Source organism: Zingiber officinale, chromosome 4A (assembly GCF_018446385.1).
Source record: "Zingiber officinale cultivar Zhangliang chromosome 4A, Zo_v1.1, whole genome shotgun sequence".
Taxonomy (NCBI): domain Eukaryota; kingdom Viridiplantae; phylum Streptophyta; class Magnoliopsida; order Zingiberales; family Zingiberaceae; genus Zingiber; species Zingiber officinale.
The window spans coordinates 25404730-25426165 of NC_055992.1; the positions used below are offsets into that span (position 1 = coordinate 25404730).

Here is a 21436-nt window from a genome sequence, read left to right on the forward strand (position 1 = left end):
TTAATATATATATTTTTTATTTTTATATTGAAAATAATTTTAGTATTTATTAATAATTTATTAATTATTTTATATAAAAAATATGTGCTTTCATAGAGCATTGGCTTAGATTTAGCTGGTAGTTTAAATTTTTTAATGGCCATGGTAATTTTACCGATAAATTTAAAATTTTTATTTTTTAAAGATAGATATACCGAATTTTTTTTTTTTTGTTATCGAACGCTATAAAGAATTAAGAAAAATTTTAGGGTTTAAGGTTAAATCGTTTGAGGCCCTCGCCGGCTCGCCCTTCTCTCTCGCAATTTTTTCTCCCCCACTGCGTACCGCACGCTTTCTTCCTTTTGTTTTCTCCTCCTCTTCTTCTTTCTCTCTTCCAGTGGCAGCATCCTCTTCATCTGTTGCCGGCGACATCACAACCTTCTTCCTCTTCCCCCACCCAACAGCAGCAACCCAACCGGCTGCGGCTCCTCCCCTACGCGCGGCGCCTGTGTCATCCTCTCTCCTCCATTCTTCTCTTGCTGCACCAGCAACGCCGCTGTGCCTCCGCCACGCACACGTGCCGGTGATAGCTGCCGGAAGCCACTCCCTTCCTTCCGTTTCCTGCGCCCACAGCCGGCCACCGGCCGCCGTTGAGCTAACGGTAAGAGGACAACCGGCCTTCCTCCACTTGCCTCCTTCCCCTTTTCCTTTTCTTTCTCCTCCCTCTTCCTGCTGCTCCGACACCTACGGCCATCAGTCGGCTGTTTTTTTTGGCCGAGCCAAGAGCGATCCTCCTCCTTTTTCAAGCCTAATGTATCCTCGTTCAACGAGATTGTTGTTCATATGATGACCAATTGAAGGTAAGGATGGATAAATAATTATTTGTTGATATTTGTTTAGGTTTGATTGGCTAGAGTGTTTGAAGGAAAGTTGCAAGATATACATTTTATTTTATTAGATTTCTAATCAGGTTGGTTTACCTAGTTTATGATGGAAAAAATGATAATGAATAAATAAATAAATTTGTAATTCGATAGTAATAAGTGTCGTATAAAAATTAGGATTATATTAAGGTAACGAGATTAATAATTGATCTGTTAGTTTTGATTTTCAATCAAATTCTTAAATTTTTGTATTACTATCATTATTGGATATTTATCAATTTTCATATTGTATATGTAGATAGGAATTCGAGTGGAGCACGTTGATTTGTTGACACTTGGAGTTTTTACTATAAATAGAGGTGGGTAAATTCATTCTTTGACTTATATATATATGTCCTTGTGCATGAATAAATATAAAAAATAAATTATATATGCTTGTATAAATATTTTCAAAAAAAATGAGATTAAAATAATATTTTTAAAATAGTGAAATGGGTTTTAGAATAATTAAACTATTGGGGGATAAATAATTAATATTCTTTTATGTTCACATGTAGGATTCATTTTGTAATTAAAACGGGGAGGGATTGTTTTTAAAATTAAATGGGTCTTCTAAATTATTCCTCAGTTGGTACCTGCCATTACATCTGCTTCATCTTATACGTTAGTTAATGATGTAGATGTAGATACTTATATTTTCATGTTGTATAATGCTTATCTGTAGACCCTATAATTATATATAAAATTAAATAATTTATACTAAAAAGTTGATTTAGATTGAACTCAGAATAGAGTAATTATGGTTAAAAGAATTAAAGTAAAATAATAAAGATGTTAAGAGGGAAAGAAATACTAAAGAGTAAAAATTCTGAGCTTAACCTTATAGTAGAGTACTTGTCTACCCATAGGTGGATTTGATAGAGAGGGGTCGCCCCTATTTAGTATTTCTTTATGTGAGGCCGTGATAATGTTGTTTACCATCAGTGAGGGCTTTTAGTACACATGTCAGATAATGTTATTACACTATGAGGAATTGACTCTAGTGATTCACTTCACGTTTATACATAGTGATTAAATAATGATAATTAAAAATTATTATAATCAATGATAAAAGACGACAAGTTAGTAATTTAAAAATATTATAATCAATAATAAAAGATGATAAGTTAGAGTAATAGTAATAAGTATCGATAAACGATCAAAATGAAAAAAAAGTAACTAATTATATGTATAAACTAAAGAACTAAAAGAATAATTTAAAGATGGATACAAAGTTTGGACATGACCTTTTAAATAAGATTCATATACATTTTTTTGTTTGGTTTTTTGTTTTATTGCCCATGGATTTTCCTAGTTGGTGCCTACATAAGTGTTTGTTGTAATAGGTCTTGGTGTCAATTTTCAGCGGTACGAAAATGCCTCGTTGGGTGCTTCATCTCCCTCATGCAAAAGGTTGCTACGCTAGGGCAGATATCTCTCGTGATTTACCCCCTTCCAGACCTCCCTCATGCAATATACATCTTTTTTTATTACTCACATAGAAAATTTGTGTTTACCATATGCTCTCCTCAACCTCTAGGTTTGCAAGCAAGGACAACCTTCTGATATTATAGTCGGTTTCGGTTGTTTCATAGAATTGCTGAGAGATCTCAACTAGTTAATTCCTAGTTTGATTTTCTTTTTGTTTTATTTATCTAACGTTGTCTGTATAGTTTTTGTTGTACTTGTAGAAACAATATTTATATATAAAGTTCGTTGAATTTCTTAATTATTTTAAATTAGTACATGATTAGTCGACTCTCGGTTCTCTTTTATTATTGGTGACATACCTCTTGGTAGGTGGGAATTGCGCCCCCAAGATGTTGCACACTTGTCATCATCGCCACGGTTGTCGTCGACAGTCGTCATGGTGCCTGCTTCCTGAAGTGGCTGCTGTGCCTGCTAGCACAAACAATGGCCATCAATTTGCCGCTTGCTGCACCCGTACATTTCTTCCTCATCTTTATGTTAACTTCCTCTCTTCTCTCCTTTGGTTTATCATCTCTACTCCTCTCTCATGTTCCATGGCTCTTGTGCTGGTGTTGTAGCTTGGCACAACTCAATACCCTTGGTCTAGTGTTCCAAAACAACATAGTTCCATTTCTGTCAAGTGTTAAAGAAAGAGGTGGACAAAACAAAAGAGAGGCATACCTTGAAGAAGTATCACTGTAGAGAAACCCTAGTTGCACCTTATTTTGTTGTTTGCGGAGTACCGTCAGGAACGTAGCAAAGGCTTTGTCGCTTGCAAAGGAGTGTCAGGAATGTGTAGCTACGCTTGCGGATTGCTCTGTCAATGTCTCATGCCTTCTCAAATGTAGGGAGGAACAAAAAGTTTGCTCGTCTAACCTGCATTGGTAACACTTTTGCAAACCTTTAAGGATTTTAGGAATTTACATCTTTTATCATATGTTTTTTTTATCTTTGTAGTTGGGGTTCTTTTATTCTCTATTTGTTTTATTATTTTTCTTGATCACTAGTAATGTGATTGTGATGCAAGACTTATTATAGCGAAAGATTTTCTTTATTGTTTCTTTTAATAACTTGATTGGAATAATATATAGTTTTAAAATCTTTGCATTTATCTTTTTAGTCTAGATTTGATTTAGTAGATACTGGGGAAAATTGTCATCGGCCCCTGTGTACCATGCGAAGCCTATAGCCAAGCTGACCTTCTTGGGACATGGCATGAACATTTATACCATATAAATAAGGTTGATGGTTAATGTGTAGGATATAGATGCAACTGTATAATGAGATATGTTTGGGCTTATTTAATCAATTCCCTATTTAAGATATTTCAATTGTAGTTCTTTAAACTTTCTAACTCTCAGTTTACTCTCATAGACTGTTGAACAAGCTTCCAAGATTTAAAGAAGAAATGGAGACGGTTATGAGGAAGGTTCAACAAAAGTACAAAAAATTGAGGGAGGAAATGGGGAGATGGGATGAGTTGCAGTCAGGGTTGCTTTCTCACTTCCACAGTGCATCATCTATCATTGACAGACTGCGGGTATCATTCTTTTCTGTTCTTCATATTGTCAAGAATTTTATTGTTTGGTATGCCTTATAACTTTACCTCTCCAAACTCTCAATTCAATTCACCAGTTGTTTAAACTTTCTAGGAGGAATACCTTTTTGTACCATGACAAAAGAGGCTGTTTTAACGTGTAAGATTATTATAGAATACTAGTTTCTTAAGCTTAGTTGATGGACAATTTGACTGAATGTGCTGATGAAGTATGGCTGAAAAAGCTTTGTCTAGGTACTTTCATCACATCCAGCAGTTAGTAAGCCTTTAGTGATCCATGAAACACAAGTTTTTTTTTTTCACTTTTCCACAGAATTGGTCATTTTGTTTGAAATATATTCCTATTCTCACTTTGTATACAAATTTAGGTTTATATTTTGCATATGTGTTTTCCAGATCAATCTCCTGGCAGTAAGTGACATTGGTCATAATTTTTAATATTTAATCAGTTATCATGGCTTTTTTATTTAGTTGCTTTCAGACATGAACAATTATGGTGCTCTGAGGGGCATTCCAGGCATTAAAGAAGCACTTTTGGGGAAGCAGATGGACACACTGCAAATGGTATTTTGTTCGATGAGAGAGAAGATGTAAGTTGCCTCTAGTAAGCTTAAATTGGTATTCTTGTTGTCCGCACCATTCTGTAGTTTGATTTAAATAACAATCTGCTATTACTTTGACAAACTAACAAGATGGATTTGGCTGGTCAGGTAGTATTCCAGACCCTTATGCTCAAATGCCAACTTAAAAATAAATATGTATATTCTCTTTGTACAGTACTACCCCTTGTCCACATTGTTGAATACTGTATCCTCAAAAAGTGTAGATCTGCAGATATAGATATGGTTGCACTTTGCCCTTTTACTATTATTTAATTGTATTTTGCAACTTTAAGTGACTAAATAGATATGATCTAGTGGTATTCAGGATATTCGTTCTTGAAAAAAAATTATACAACTTAAAATAAGTGTGCTCACTATACTTGTTTTGGCAAAGTCCAAGTTTATTTGCCTCCTGCAACTGATTTTGATTTCCAGAAAAGCGCCAATGACACAACATACTTTATTATGCATTCTCCTGTTGGCACTAATACATAAAATTAGGGAGGCATTTTTTAAGAATTACTTAACCAATTTATTGTTTGCTGGTTCAACAAAATCTCTTCTTGTTTATTTCCTTTTGCTCCTTAATTGTGTATAAGCAGGGAAGAATTTCATGCAGTTGTCTTGTCTCTTGAGAAAATTGCACGAGATGCAAACCAGTTGGTGAAAGGAGGTTCGGCACTAACTCCTCAGCAAATGAAGCTTCAAATTGGATTGTGGCCAAGTCTTGATTATTGCTTGGAAGGGCTTAGGACAATTTATGAGATGCATCAATCTGAGTAAGAGATTCCTTTCACAGCTAATATTTCTTGGCTGTTTAAATAACAAGAGCTGAATTGCATAAAATTACAAAGTTTTTAAATGTTTCTAAAGCCAAACATATCAAGTTTATTATGTCGCCATGGTTTGGTTGTATGTATTAAGCTCAAAAGAAATAAAAACTTTCAATATTTGTTCTCATTTTTCAAATTAACAATATTTTGAACTTGTAAGGGCATCTGAATTACAACAAATTACTTTCTTGTGAAAATGGGAAACTAGGATCATATTTTATTTTCTGTTTTCCTTGGTGAAGGTCTGATGTTTGCTGATATTGGATTTTGTATTTTCCAGATATACTCTTAAATTATCACTTGTGACCTCCTTGACTTTAAAGTCCACGTAAGTTTAACTGCCTTCTTTTTTGTCTATGATCATTCTTATCATGTGATTTTTATGATGCAAATATTACTAAGCCTTCTGGTTATAATTAAAAAAAGATGAATGCTCATCTAAAAATCATAGATGCTTGTCATCATTTGTTGTTGAATTTAAGCTAATAAGTTATGGTTTCAAAGGGTATTAGTGAGGAAAAGCCTTTTGATTGTGAAGTTTTGGGTTGGGAGCAAGGTTGTTAGGATTGAGATCCTAGGAGTGGTTAAAACTGAGATCGGACTGCAATAAAATTTTAAAAAAATAAATGGCAATTATGACACAAGTACTAACTATAACATCAATTATGAATATTTAAAATTTGTGGCATTATAAGATGATAGAGCATAATTAGGAGTATTTACACTGCAAGCTGTATGAATCATCCAACATAACAGAGTTGCATTCCTGCGTAGCAATTAGTAACTTTTATACTAACTATTTAGAAAGTAAAAAAGAGTTCTTATAGAATTCAAAGCTTCTTGGAAGATATAGTATGTAAAAGATGATATCCTTTGAGGGTATCTCATCCGTTGAAATGTCCATGTAATGTAAATATATTTCATTTGTCAAAGTTATTAGGATCAAGATTCTATCTAGGGATAGTGAGGGAAAGTGAGCCAAAATTAGATCCTGCTTAGGATTTGGATAGATTATGCCAATTTGGGTGGAGCATAAGATTTGATGTGGCATTACAATTTTGACAATGGGAGTATATTTGTCAGATTAATTATTTTTATTTTGGAAATCCAATATGATTCAAATTGCTTTCAGTTATTTGATCCAAATCAATTTTTTTTCCTAACAAATGAACTGTTACTGGCTTCATTTGCTCCACAATCTACTTTGTCACATCTGGTTCATTATCGTGCAAATAGGATATTGATTCTCAAACAGGGATGTCAATATTCAGTACGTAACTTTTTGTGTTAGTTCATGCAGTTCTGCTGAGATTGCTGCAATGAACCAGCTCTTGGTAGATCAACCCAACATCCCAAAAGACCAAGGTACGGGTTAAATTGGTGCCTCCAAATGTGTTTTTAGTCGGGAGAATCACCATGTCCTTGTTATGTTAGTTCTTATTGTAATTTTATTTTCATTTGTACAGTGCAAGCAATATTTGACAGGATATTTGCGGAGGAGATCTGCTGATTCTTTGGTTGGTCTTTGTATTTTGCAACAGCTCACAACTTTAAATATTAATTCTTCAAGGTTTTATAGAGCTTCTTGACTTTTCTGGATGAGTTGTTTTATAGTGGTGTTAGTACATCCACCACTAGAGACATCCCTTCCAGTTATTCCATTAAAGAAAGTAGCATTTGCCTTCAGCTATACCTGCTGGCAGCTGATGTAGCCCTACAACATGTTTCTTTACCACGTGGAATTTACTTGATTTTTCTTGGAATTATATCAATTTTGTGATCGGATGGCATTTGTGATTGAATTATTCCATAGGCAAGCTTTCAAATATTATTTAGTGTTGATGGCAGTCTCTAACTAGAACAACATAGTTGTATGTCATATTAGAGTATTGATTCATCCCTTCGGATGGATCTAGTGGTTATTGCATGAGGTGTTGTCACCATGAGGTTTGGGGTTTGAATTTCGACAAAGTCGAAGTAAATGACTTTTTTATGTGTTAGTCACTATTCTAAAGGCTAGTAGCTGTCTGTGATTTATTTTCTCCGTGTTGATTTTAGAACGGGTTGACGGGGACGCTGGGTGTGAGCGTATTCATCTTTTGTCATAGAGTATTGATTCTCTTAGCATTTTATTGAAGTTAATTCTATAATTTATTAAGGCTCATTTTAACTAATGCTTTTGAGTTAATTCAAGGAAATGCTTTCCAGTCGTCTGGCTTAAGAATTAATTTTTTTTTTCATTCATTTATCAATCGTAGTTAACCATTAGGTGTTGGATTTAGTTGTACCAGTAATGGAAAATGTAGAAAAGTAGGGGTTCAGATGTACATGTTTACATATCTTGTTAGTGGAGAGAATTTTTTTATATCATCTCACATAACCTCCGTGATTGTGAGGTGGTCTCTGATTGTTAGAGTTTATTAGGTGATAGAAGAAAATATAATCTGAGTATTTTATGATAGTTCTAAGGAATTTATTTTATTCATAGTTGTACTTCTTTTGTCGTTTATGCTTCGCATCATTATTGAAGTTGTTGAAGGAGAATAACTAACTTATTAATGAGAAATTAATTAGTTTTCACAGGAGTTTTTAAGAGAATATTTCTTGACAATCACAACAGACTGTCAAAATATTGTCTGCTGTTTGTTTGCTGAATGTATCAGAGCCACTTCACCAGGCTGGCCAAGCTACTTATTATTAAATTAATCCGCTCAATCATATATTACATACTGTAAGACCTTGTTCAAATTTGAACTAATATGATACCATTATTATGTCATAAGCATGTATGTTACAACTATATTTTATGGGTACTATACCTTTAGCTAATTCAAACCCGTTCGACCTTTAATAAGCTGGGCATATACAGAGAGCTATATGTTCCATCTACCCTCATCCGAACGATAATGTATGTATGAAGAATTTATGGGACAAAATATTATTAAGTTTGTCTGGGCTTTGTTCTGTCGAGTGTCTATAGGGAATCTTATGTCCGTTCAGTTTTTATACGGCTGAACGCGTATCGAGAACTATATAAGGTCAAGTACCTCTAGGTTCGTCTGGGCTTTATCCGACTGAATGTTCATAGGGAACCTTATGTTCGTTTAGCCTTTACCTGTTTTAGCGCGTATTAAGAACTATATAAGGTCAAGTATCTTTGGGCCCGTCTGGGCTTTGACCGGTCGGATATTCACAGGGAACCTTATGTTCGTTTAGCCTTTACCCGTTCAGGCACGTATCAAAAACTATATAAGGTTACGTATCTCTGGGTCTGCCCGGGCTTTGCCCGATCGGATATTCACAAAGAACCTTATATTCGTTCAGCCTTTACCTGGTCGAACACGTATCGAGAACTATATAAGGTCAAGTATTTTTGGGTCTGTTCGGGCTTTATCTAGCCGTGTGTTCACAGAGAACCTTATATCTGTTCAGCCTTTATCCGGCCGAACGTGTATTGAGAACTATATAAGGTCAAGTATATTTAGGTCCGTTCGGGTGTTCACAGAGAACCTTATATCTGTTCAGCCTTTATTCGGCCGAACATGTATTGCGAACTATATAAGATCAAGTATCTCTGGGTCCATCCGAGATTTGCCCGGCCGATTTGCCCGAGTTTTGTCCGACCAGATATTCACATAGAACCTTATATCCGTTCAACCTGTATCTGTCTGAATGTATGTTAAGAGTTTTATAAGGTTAATTACCTTTAGGCTCATTCGGGCTTTGCTCGGTCGAGGACCTATAGAAAGCCTTACGTTCGGCCAAGCTTCGTCCGATCGAATTCTTCTAAGTCCAATCGACAATTAACTGACCAAGTGCTTTATTTCTCTTTTTCATCATAAAATCTTAGAACTCTTACATTCTACCAAGCTCACAATCGGTCAGTTTTATACGAGCGTTCTACTTCGGAACCACTCGGATGAGATTTAAAGATTCCTAGATCAAGTGATCAACAGAGTCAAATATTGGATATTCCTTCATCTCCATTTTAACCGCTACCTCATTTTGATATGACATCTATGCCACTCCTAAACTTACTCGCTATTACCCGTTTTAGATTCCATGTCTTGCAATTGCATTGTCACCATCAATCAACCCTGTCGTGAACTGAGCAGGTTCTATAGCCGGCCGGGTCATTGACTCGAACCTTAAAAAATGAACTTAAAAAAAGGAAAAGAAAAGTTTCTGAACATGTAGTTCGGTTAAGTGTCCAGAAGCAAGTGCCACCCTGAGCTTGTAAACTACAGTTCGATGTAAAAAACGAGAGAAGAAATTTTATCTGTCATGTCGTTGCTAAATAGGGATTGCTTTGCTCGTAAAAGAAAGGATTTATTTTGGTAAATGTTATAAAAAAAAAAACTACCATGAAAGAAACCAATTCAGCAAAACACCAAGTTATCTGGTTACTTGAGCAAAGAACCAATCTTTCTTATAAATATTGATACCAAGATTGTATATTAGATCACTTTTAGGATACAAGTCGGTATATTTCACCCTTAACCCATATTGTCTAAAACCTATCACGGTTAATGTAAAGTTTATCGACATATTTAGGATTAGGATTGGGAACGAAGAACTCGGCTGCAGAACATAAGGAATGCCAATGCCCCACAATGTTGGGCCTTCTCTTGGTGGTTTGTATACCCTAAGTCGATATTACCTCCTGTTTAAATTACCAAAGAAATAGTTAAATAACATGATTAACGGAGAGAACCAAAGAACTTGGTATAACTTTAATAATAGCCCTATGATTAAATTATCCTAATTATTTTAAATTAATTAATATTTTGATATATTGTCAAATAAGTTTAAATTAGACTAGCTTATGTTGTATTGATATGTGTGTATAAGTGTGCATAAATTTAGAGGAACAGATAAATACCTAGTGGGCCAATCCAGTGGAGTACGGTCACTATAAAAATCAATATTTTGGGATGAATTTTGCGATGAATTATGTAACGAAACAGTTTTCGTTGCAAAAAAGGCATCACCCAATTCTGTGACGAAAATATGTAAATTCGTTGCAGAATTTGTCACGAATTATATTTTCGTCGCTAAATTCGTTGTAATTTTGCAACCAAAATTAAAATCGTCGCAAAATTACTAAATGCAAATTTGCAATGAATTCAATTTTCATCGTAGATTTGACAACATTGTCACCAACTCTTATTTCCCAGATTTAGCGACAAATATTATTTTCGTTGCCAAATCTGTGATGAATATAGTTCATCGTCAATCTACTAATTTGCCAAATCTACGACGAATTCAGGATTTGTCGTAGATTTGGCTATGAATGCAGATTCGCCATAGATTTGGCTACGAATCCACTAATTCATCACAAAATCAGTGACGAATCCCAAATTCGTCGCAAATTTGTGACACAGTAATTTTACGATAATTTGGTGATGAAAATAATTAATTGCCAAGTTTGTCCCAAAATATTAAAATTTTATCAGAACATAGCCATTTCTACATTTTATTGTGTTAATACAATATACATCAACAACCCATTACAAACCTGTTTATATAACACAACCTATTTCACAACATATACATCCTATTTATATTCTAATCCATATCAAATCCATACATCAAAACAAATCAATAGGTTACATACACATCCTATTTACAAATCAAATCCATAAGAATAAGTCAATACAAGAAGTATCAATTACATATCAAATCCACCATGTAAGTTAATAGATATATCACTAAATCATCATCTTCTTTCATAACAAACACTTTCTTCTCTTTCAATTTTTCTTCTTTTCCTATATTAAAACAAACAAACAAATAAAAAGAATTATTTATATAAAAAAGAAAATCCTATAAACTAACACAAAACTTAATACTTACTTCCTACATGGATTTTCAATTTGTATTTGTTTTACCAACCCCGTTCAAAACAAATTAACAGTATTAATCACAAATACAAAAATGAAAGTTCACAATCAAATAATTAATGCTCATAAATACTAATTATGAGATAAATAACATTCATACATAAATAAAGTCATGAAGAACTATCACCATCATCATCGTTGTCGTCGTTGCCACCATCATCATCGGGACAAGGAGGAATCTGATTTCGAGCGGAGCTCAACTGAAGATGTTGCATTATGAAGTCTTGTTGTTGGTGCAATTCGCTAATTTCTTGATCCCTTTACAACATTTATTGATCTCGTTACGCCATTTCTTGATCCCTTTGCAATATTATCTCATTCAAATGGGTAACCTCTTTAATCAAACTATTTATTTGGGCCCCTACTACTGGTGGGGTGTGTAGGAATTTTCGAGCCGCAAAAATCGCTTTTTGTGTTATGGAAACCCCGAAGTTCTTGCAACGGATCCGTGCGAAGATAAAAATTAACATATACATAGTTTTCTCCTAGATCTACACTAGATCTACATGGTAGAGATTATATCTTTGTAGTGAAGCCCTTCGCTTATCCCGCTCGTCCAAAAGATGTCGGATCTCGAAGAGTGTCAAGTGAACACTCCTCTACAAGTATCCACACGGACAAAAGGTGGAGGAAAAATCACTTAGAGTGTGCTAGCACTCTTGGGTGGCTCGACAATAGAGGAGAGGGAGAGATTAGAAGAGAGGAGGAAGAAGATGATATCTTGAATGAGCACTTGATTGCTTCACATAAAGTGGCCGACCACTTTTCTAGAGGTTTTATACCTCCATGTAATACCAAGAGTCATGACTCTTGGTCTCCCTCATGAGGTGGTACACAATTATGTGACCATGATGATGTGGACCACCATCATTGGTCGGCCCCATGCCAAGTGTAAAATGAGGTGGCATTTGGTCAAGTCAAACTTGACCCTTCATCTTCCATATCAAATCAATTCAAACTTGACCCATTTATCTCCCATGGTTGATCAAATCTAACCATTGATTCAAGTCAATTTGATTTAATGAATCTCTATTCATTGAATTAAATTGATTCAATGAGTCATAATCTAAATTAGACTCATTCAACACATAAATCAAATTGAGTCCAACTCAATTAGTCTAATTTGGATTACTCTTAATCCAATTTGGTTCATCATATGAACCTAATCCTCTTGGTCCATCATATGAACCTAATCTCCATCTAATTTCCCTTTGTGTGTGACCCTATAGGTTCTTGTAACGTTGGCAATGCTCCTAAACTCATTTAGAAACATAAGTAATGAGCGGTATCTAGCAATACATCATTACTACCCAAGTTACAAGAATGTTGAGATCCAACATCACCTTTGTGACTACTAATTGTGACTCTCACAATATATGATAATGTCATTCTATCCTAGACATCTAAATTGATCAACTGAGGCATAGACCATGTCATCCTCTAATCAATTTATATCTCGAACTCCAAGTAGACTCACTCTAAACAAATGAGCTCAACATCTCATATTGACTCATTTGGGCATGACCATGCACTTAGTGGTCTCACTCTATCAAGAATCATGATGTCACTCTCGTCATATAGGAGGGATAGATCCCATCTACATCACTCACATCCCTCTGCATAATTTGTTACATACCCAGTAATCGTCTTTATAGTCCACCCAGTTACGGGTGACGTTTGACGAAGTCAAATTATGCAACTCCTTATATAGGGAACCATGGTGATTTCAGGTCCAAGGACTCATAGTCATACTAATAGTCACATGAGAAAGTATATGACACTCATAAAACGATCCATGATACTTTCTCATGGCGAGTCATTCAGTATACATTCTCCAATGCATACCCATGTGTCTAGGGGTGAGCAAAAATTCGGAAAAATCGAATTAACCGAACCGAACCAACCGAATTTAGAAATTTGGTTCGATTAATTCGATTTTCATTTTTTTTGAAAATTCGGTTCGGTTTTCGATTAATTTGGTTCGGTTTCGGTTTTGAATTTTATAATTCGGTTAAACCGAATAAGAATATTATTTTAATTAATTTTTATTTTAAAATATAATTTATTAAATAAAAACTTTTTTTAAAGGTAAAACCGAATAGGGTTTTAAAATTCGGTTAATTCGGTCAAAAATCGAATTAATCGATATCTTATGGGTTCGGTCGGTTCGATTTTATAGGGAAATTCGGTTAGTTCGGTTGGTTGAAAAGAAATTCGGTTTATTCGGTTTTCGGTCTATTCGGTTCGGTCGGTTCAATTTTGACCGAATGCTCACCCCTACATGTGTCAACTTGATATCTCTATATCCATGACTTGTGAGATCAAGTCATCGAGTTGACCTACATGCTAGTCTCAGCGCATTAACATTGTCCCTGAATGTTAATACTTGACTAGGAATGATTAAGAGTAGTGTTAGAACCTTCCACTCAAGGACGCTATTATACTTAGTTATTTGACATCAATACAAGTAAGTATAATAACCATAAAGAAATGCCTTTATAAGTATATAGGAATATGATACATCGAGTTCATACAACAATCATTATATGATTGACTCTAGAGCTCTAACTAACAATCTCCCACTAGCACTAGTGCCAATCAGTGTAGGCTCTAAGGCCTAATGACCTAGTGTGACCATCATGCTTTTATATGCCAAAGCCTTGGTCAAGGGATCAACGACGTTAGCCTCTGTGGGTACTCTACAAATCTTCACATCTCCTCTATCGATGATCTCTCGAATGAGATGGAAGCGCCATAGTATGTGTTTGGTCCGTTGGTGTGAGCGAGACTCCTTAGCCTGTGCAATTGCTCCATTATTGTCACAATAGAGCTCTATAGGATCGGCTATGCTAGGAACCACCCCAAGCTCAGTAATGAACTTGCGGATCCAAACGACCTCCTTTGCTGCTTCTGATGTAGCAATATACTCAGGCTCTGTTATAGAATCAGCAACTGTGTCTTGCTTCGAACTCTTCCAGCTCACAGCACCACCATTCAAGCAAAACACGAACCCAGACTGCGATCTATAATTATCCTGATCAGTTTGGAAGCTGGCATCACTGTAAGCCTCTACAGCTAGCTCATAATCGCCTCCAAATATCAAGAAATAGTCTTTAGTCCTTCTCAGATACTTAAGAATATTCTTGAGCACTATCCAGTGACGTTCACCTGGATCTGACTGGTATCTGCTCGTCATGCTCAAAGCATACAAAACATCAGGACGAGTACATAGCATGACGTACATGATAGATCCTATGGCTGAAGCATAAGAGATCTTATCCATGCGGTTTCTCTCCTCTCTAGAAGAGGGACTTTGAGTCTTCGAAAGACTCACACCATGTGACATCAGCAGAAATCCTTTCTTGGAATTCTGCATGACAAACCGTAGTAATACCGTGTCAATATATGTACTTTGACTTAGGCCAAACAATCTCTTAGATCTATCTCTATAGATCTTTATGCCTAAAATACAGGCTATTTCACCTAAGTCCTTCATTGAGAAACAATTCTCCAGCCAAGTCTTTACAGACTCCAGCAAAAAGATGTCATTTCCAATGAGTAGTATGTCATCCACATGCAATACAAGGAAGACAACTGTGTTCCCAACAACCTTCTTGTAGACGCATGGCTCATCTTCATTCTTGATGAAATCAAACTGTTTGATTGCATCATCGAATCGAAGATTCCAACTCCGAGAAGCTTGCTTTAGTCCATAAATGAACTTATGCAGCTTACATACTCTTCTAGTATGTTGTGGATCTACAAAACCCTCAAGTTGTGTCATGTACACATCCTCGAGTAAGTTTCCATTCAGAAATGCGGTTTTGACATCCATCTGTCAGATCTCATAATCGTGGTATGCTGTAATAGCAAGCATGATCCGAATGGACTTAAACATCGCTACTGGATAAAAGGTTTCATCATAGTCAATACCATGAATTTGCTTGAAACCTTTAGCTACCAAACGACTCTTATAGGTATGCAAATGCCCATCCATGTCAGTCTTTCTCTTAAAGATCCACTTACACCCAATGTGTTTGACACCTTCAGGTGGATCAACCAAAGTCCATACTTGGTTGGTGTACATGGATTTCATCTCGGATCTCATGGCCTCTAGCCATTTCTCAGAATCTGGTCTCATCACAGCTTCCTGATATGAGGTAGGCTCATCCTCAATGAGCATAACGTCATCATAGTTAGGCAAGAGAAATGAGTATCTCTCAGGCTGACGATGTACCCTATCAGACCTGCGAAGAGGTAGGTCTACTTGAACTAGTTGTTGTTCCTCAACTCCTTGTGGAACAATCTCATCATCCACAACACTTTGTGGTTCCAGTTCAACTTCCATCAAGGCTTCAGTGCTATGGTCCATATCTTGAACTTCTTTAAGATCGAACGTACTCCCACTAGTTTTTCTAGAAACAAAGTCCCTTTCGAGAAATACCCCAGTCTTAGCCACAAACACTTTGTGTTGACTGGGAATGTAGAAGTAATATCCCTTTGTTTCCTTAGGATATCCAATAAAATAGCACTTGTTGGATTTGAGTCCCAGTTTGTCCGAGACTTGACGTCTAACGTAAGCCTCACAACCCCAAATCCTCATAAAAGACACCTGGGCATCTCTCCCAGTCCATGTCATATATGGTGTCTTTATCACAGCTATAGATGGAACATGGTTAAGTGTGAATGCTACTGTGTCTAGAGCATATCCCCAAAAGGATATAGGAAGATCTGTGTGACTCATCATAGATCGTACCATATTTAATAGGGTACGATTCCTCCTTTCAGATACACTATTCCACTGTGGTGTTCCAGGAGGAGTGAGTTGGGATAGAATCCCACACTCAGCTAGATAGTCACGAAACTCATGGCTAAGGTATTCACCACCTCGATCTGATCGAAGTATCTTAATACTCTTGCCTAGCTGGTTTTGTACTTCATTCTTGAATTCTTTGAACTTTTCAAAGGATTGTGACTTATGTGTCATCAGATACACATAACTATATCTACTAAAATCATCAGTAAATGTAATGAAGTACCTATAACCACCTCTAGTAGTGACATTGAAAGGGCCACATACATCACTATGTATAAGTCCTAACAAGTCAGTTGTTCTTTCGCTGTGTCCACTAAAGGGAGTCTTGGTCATCTTGCCCAGTAGACATGACTCGCATGTCTCATATGATTCAAAATCAAATGAGTCCAGCAAACCATCTTTATGGAGCTGGGATAAGCGATTCTCATTTATATGACCTAAGCGACAATGCCAGAGATAGGTTTGGTTCATATCATTTGACTTGAACCTTTTGGTACTTATGTTATAGATGAGGTTCTCTAAGTCTAGAATGTAGAGTCCGTTCATCAGAGGTGCACTACAATAGAACATATCGTTTAAATAAACGGAACAATATTTGTTCTTTATTATAAATGAAAAACCTTTCTTATCTAAACAAGAAACTGAAATGATGTTCTTTGTAAGAGCAGACACATAACAACATTCATCTAATTCTAGTACAAGCCCAGAGGGCAGAGATAGATATTAAGTTCTTACAGTAACAGCAGCAACCTGTGCTCCATTGCCTACTCGTAGGTCTACCTCGCCTTTTGTCAATGCCCTGTTATTTCTCAGCGTTTGCACATTAGTACAAATGTGAGAAGCACATCCAGTATCCAATACCCACGATGCAGAAATAGATAGATTGACTTCTATAACATATATACCTGAAGTAGAAGGCTCACTCCTCTTCTTCTTAAGATCTTCTAGGTATCCTTTGCAGTTCCTCTTCCAGTGCCCGGTCTGACCGCAGTGGAAGCAAGTAACATCCTTGGCAACCCCTCCTTTAGGTTTCATTACCTTGCCTTTGCCTTTAGCTTGAGACTTTCCCTTACCTTTAGGCTTGCCCTTACCTTTATGCTTTTGTACCATCAAAATGGAGTTGAGTTTTACCTTCTTAAGGTTGAGCTCAGCAGTTCTTAACATGCTTAGCAGCTCAGGCAGTGACTTGTCAATTTCGTTCATGTTGTAATTCATTACAAATTGACTGTAGCTTTCTGGCAAGGACTGCAAGATCAAGTCTGTGGCCAGCTCTTGGCCAAGTGAGAATCCCAACCTCTGTAAGTTTTCTATGTACCTAATCATCTTGAGCACATATGGACTTACGGGGTCCCATCTTGCATCTTGCACTGAAACAGTGCCTTGGAGATCTCGAATCTCTCGTGCCTTGCTTGTCCTTGATATAGTTGACGAAGATGTTCAACCATATCATAAGCAGACATCAACTCATGTTGCTTCTGAAGCTTAGAGTTCATGGTCGCGAGTATGAGGCATGACACATCTAATGCATCATCTTGATGCTTCTTATAAGCATCTCGGTCAGCTCGCGTGGCAGTGTCAGGAGGTGCCTCGGGAATGTGCTGCTCTAGGACGTACAATTTTCTTTCTTATGTGAGAACAATTCTCAGATTCCTGTACCAGTCCAGGAAATTAGCTCCATTGAGCTTGCCCTTGTCAAGGACAGAACGCAGGGAGAAAGTGTTCATGTTTGTCGACATGACAATCTACAATAGAAATAATGCAGAAAGTAAATATCATATTCCATTTATCATTTAATTAGGCCTTTAACTAAATGATACTCCCACTGAATTATAGAACTTTTGTAGAATCAAGTTATGGATGTGGTCAAACCACACTACTAGATTCATACTAATGGGCTATAATTCATGTGGGACAAGATCCACATCATCCATTACATCTACCAAGACTTGAGTTATCCATTAATGGGCTATAATTCGCCTTGAGTTAGCTTTGGCTAAATCGCCCAAGACTTAGTATAATCGGTAGATAACTAATTATCAATTACATCTCTATGCAACTCTTGTTTATAGGATCAAGATCCTCATTTATACTAAAGCTTGAGTTAGCTTTGGCTAAATTGCCCAAGATTTAGTATAAATGTGATTTGTATCCTATCTTCCAACTGTTGGAAAATGCCTATAGTTATACCCGGTCAAATTGAGTTAACTAGTTATACTCAATCTCATTGAGTTTGTACTCACCCAAGCTTTGATAAGCGGGATCAATATTGTCCCTCTGCACCCTACCAAGATAATATGCGTTGCTTTGCTTTGGCAGATTCAACAACAACAAATGATCGAGGTAGTGATGGGTATCAAAACATGGTATGCATTTCGAGTTGACTTGATTAAGATCTAATCTAATCGTTAATGTGTATCATATACGCATCAAGGCACTAATTACCCTACAGTAGCATACATCACATACACACAAAGAATATATCAATATTCAAAAATAATGTGACATGGTTATGGCCCTACTATGATCCTCTCTAGCCAAAGAGAAGATCGAATGGTCAACCTAGGGATAACACCTTCTCTAAGATCTTCATTTGACCACCTTGTGTTGTCGGCTCCCTTCTTGTAACTCCATCTTCAGTTGTACATTACAAAAGTGAAACTCGAGTTACATTCGAGTCTAAAATTATTTTACAACAGGAATATTAAAAGAAGGAGGGTATGACACACAGGTCGTGTAACACAATACAACACTCACAACCAAATGACGGCTCACAGGCTGTATTATGAATTACAACACATAATTTACAATCATATTGGGTCTTTTGGGCCATAACCATGAACACATCACACATATATTCAAAATATGCATTTTTAATAAATTTTCATAAATTTACTACCATTCTAACAACCCTTTATGAGCCGCAACTTCGCAGCGGTTTAGTTTGTTGATTTTTCGGCCGAGGTCAAGTAACAATTCCCCTTGCGGGGTTAGGGGCAGCACCCCTACTCACAAAATTAATTTTGTGAGTGTTACATAGACCTTACAGCACCTAAAATCACTTAGATCACCGATATGGCCGAGACCAACTTGTTGCGAAATTTTTTTCTTAGTGGCCGAAACCTCCAAGTGACTATACACTTGTTGTTTTGCCCCCAAGAGAAAATTACTCATAAAAATGTTAAAATTTAGTAAATCTATAGAAATTTACAGATCTGCAAATATCCAATAAAATGCAAATAAAACTAGTATATGCTTCGCACGTGGCTCTGATACCACTGTAGGAACTTTCGAGTCGCAACAACCGCTTCACTACAACAAAAATGACTTTTTACAGCGTGCAAATTCACTTTTCGCAGCGTGCAATGCGCGCTGTACAGTTAAAAGCTATTGAAAGTCATAAATTATCCGCAGCGTGCGTTTGCGCGCTGCGGATAGTATTTTCTGTAGCGCGCAAAGCACACCGCGGATACTATTATCCGCGGCGTGCAAAGCACGCCGTGGATACTATTATCCGCGGCGTGCAAAGTACACCGCGGATAGTATTTTCCGCAGCACGCAAAGCACGCCGCGAATAATAGTATTTTCCGTAGCACGCAAAGCACGTCGTGGAACTATTATCCGCGACGTGCTTTGCATGCTACAGAAAATACTATCCGCAGCGCGCAAACGTATGCTGTTGATGGTCTTAACTATATTAAAAAAAAATTGACGAAAATAATAAATTAAAATTTTATAACAAATTTAGTGCAAATCAAATCCATACAAAATTAACAAAAGTCATAATTTTTCATTATACCACAAAAACTCAAAACATCTAAAACAATATATGAAATATCTAACAAACTAGCAATTACATAACAACAATTCAACTTACAATCCAAACAAATTAGTATAATATATATCAATTACACAATACTATAAATATAGATAACCATTCGACTGTGCTTTCTATTGCATCATCGAGAAACTGCATTTCATCATTTGGTCGAATTAGGTCCACCTGAAATTGAACACATGTACCAACTCACAAGTAAAAAATAGCTTGAACACATGTACAAGGAGGTATAGAAAAAACATTTTAGGCTGTATAAATAGAGATCTTAAGTATAAATTCTTATGAAAAACAAGATCAGTGGAATAAAATACTAAAGAAATCTAAAATGAGTGGGCATGCTTACTATTTTCTCTCCAACAGCTTGAGTACTAGGCTTCCCATTTTTTTTCTTGTGACCTTCAATCCAAACTTGTGATCTTGTAATTTTTGTTTCTACCGGACTTGTCTTTCCTTAAATATAGAAATATATACAAAATCATTACAGCACAATTCAAAAGATACATATATCATTACTTATTACTTAAATTATACAAAATTAAAAATAATTACCATAATATGAGTCAAACGAGCATAACCTACCTGAATGGAGAAGCCTCAAATCCTGTTAAGGCACTACCACAACAAATCTACTAATATTTTGAGCTGGAAAATCCAAATTGGATACGCTTCAGTTGTTACCGATAAGAATTAAATCCACATAATTATTTAACAAAGAACATACAAGAAACTAAGACGGGAAAGTGAAACTATTCGACCAGAAGGAACAACAACTACATAATATCTTTTCGATCTTGTAGCAGTAAATCAAACTCGGAAAAGCAAGTAGCATGGAAGTTCCATCTCAGATATGCTCGTTGAGAAGAACTACCTTAGCACAAATCATGGAGCTTTCTAGATATGTAGCAAGCCAACAGAGACCAAGCCAACACTCAGACGCCATCACAATGCAAGACCAAACACTACTGTGCGGAAAAGAATTAGTGCTATCAATTCAACAGTACATTAAAGACATGAATCTAGTGGCATGCTTATATATAACATGCTTGCGAATATAAGTAAATACCTCTTCGTTCAAAACACCATTTGAAGATTATCTAGGTCTGTGTATGCCATCTTAGGGTCCTCTGGCATTTTAGTATCAAATAGAGGAGTAGCCAACTTGGGAGGGTTCTAAACAAAGGTGAATCACTCATTAAGATGAAAAATCTCCAAAACAATCAAACATGCAAGTTGAGATATGGAGATATCGGAATAGAGTAAAGTTGATTTTGGAAAGCAAGTTCTAAATATTATAAATAGTCATACTTTCTCAAATAAGATAACATATCCATTAATGGAGTTAAACTGATTTTGGAAAACAAGTGACAACGCATTGTCACTTTACGCTACGATATCACCATTAATGAAGTTAAACTAAGAAATGAAATAGCAAAACATTAAATGAACCTAACCTAGTAAATGAAAGACGATGCAAATAAGGAAACCTATTCTAACTTAAACTAAGATTGCAATGAAAT

General features: G+C 36.1%; 1 protein-coding gene and 1 long non-coding RNA gene across 13 annotated transcripts; one reads left to right on the top strand and one right to left on the bottom strand.

The window, feature by feature from the left end:
* The first annotated feature begins 259 nt into the window (after positions 1–259).
* LOC121969737 (uncharacterized protein At5g43822-like) lies at positions 260–7170 on the top strand. Of its 12 annotated transcripts, none has more exons than XM_042519960.1 (10): positions 260–839; positions 1162–1222; positions 2703–2846; positions 2951–3256; positions 3747–3912; positions 4402–4520; positions 5135–5311; positions 5646–5693; positions 6666–6730; positions 6832–7170. In XM_042519960.1, the coding sequence occupies exons 5-10, from the start codon at positions 3781–3783 to the stop codon at positions 6873–6875; spliced, it is 585 nt and encodes a 194-aa protein (XP_042375894.1). In that variant the 5' UTR covers positions 260–839; positions 1162–1222; positions 2703–2846; positions 2951–3256; positions 3747–3780; the 3' UTR covers positions 6876–7170. The 12 variants fall into 12 exon arrangements, with proteins under 12 accessions (XP_042375894.1, XP_042375896.1, XP_042375895.1 ...); XM_042519962.1 differs by having other exon boundaries at positions 1166–1222; XM_042519961.1 differs by having other exon boundaries at positions 260–640.
* A 13327-nt stretch (positions 7171–20497) lies between these two features.
* On the bottom strand, positions 20498–21090 carry LOC121973219. The gene is made up of 3 exons (XR_006109426.1): positions 20983–21090; positions 20788–20878; positions 20498–20561 (listed from the first exon to the last, which is right to left on the bottom strand). It is a non-coding gene; the product is annotated as an uncharacterized LOC121973219 (long non-coding RNA).
* Positions 21091–21436: the final 346 nt, after the last annotated feature.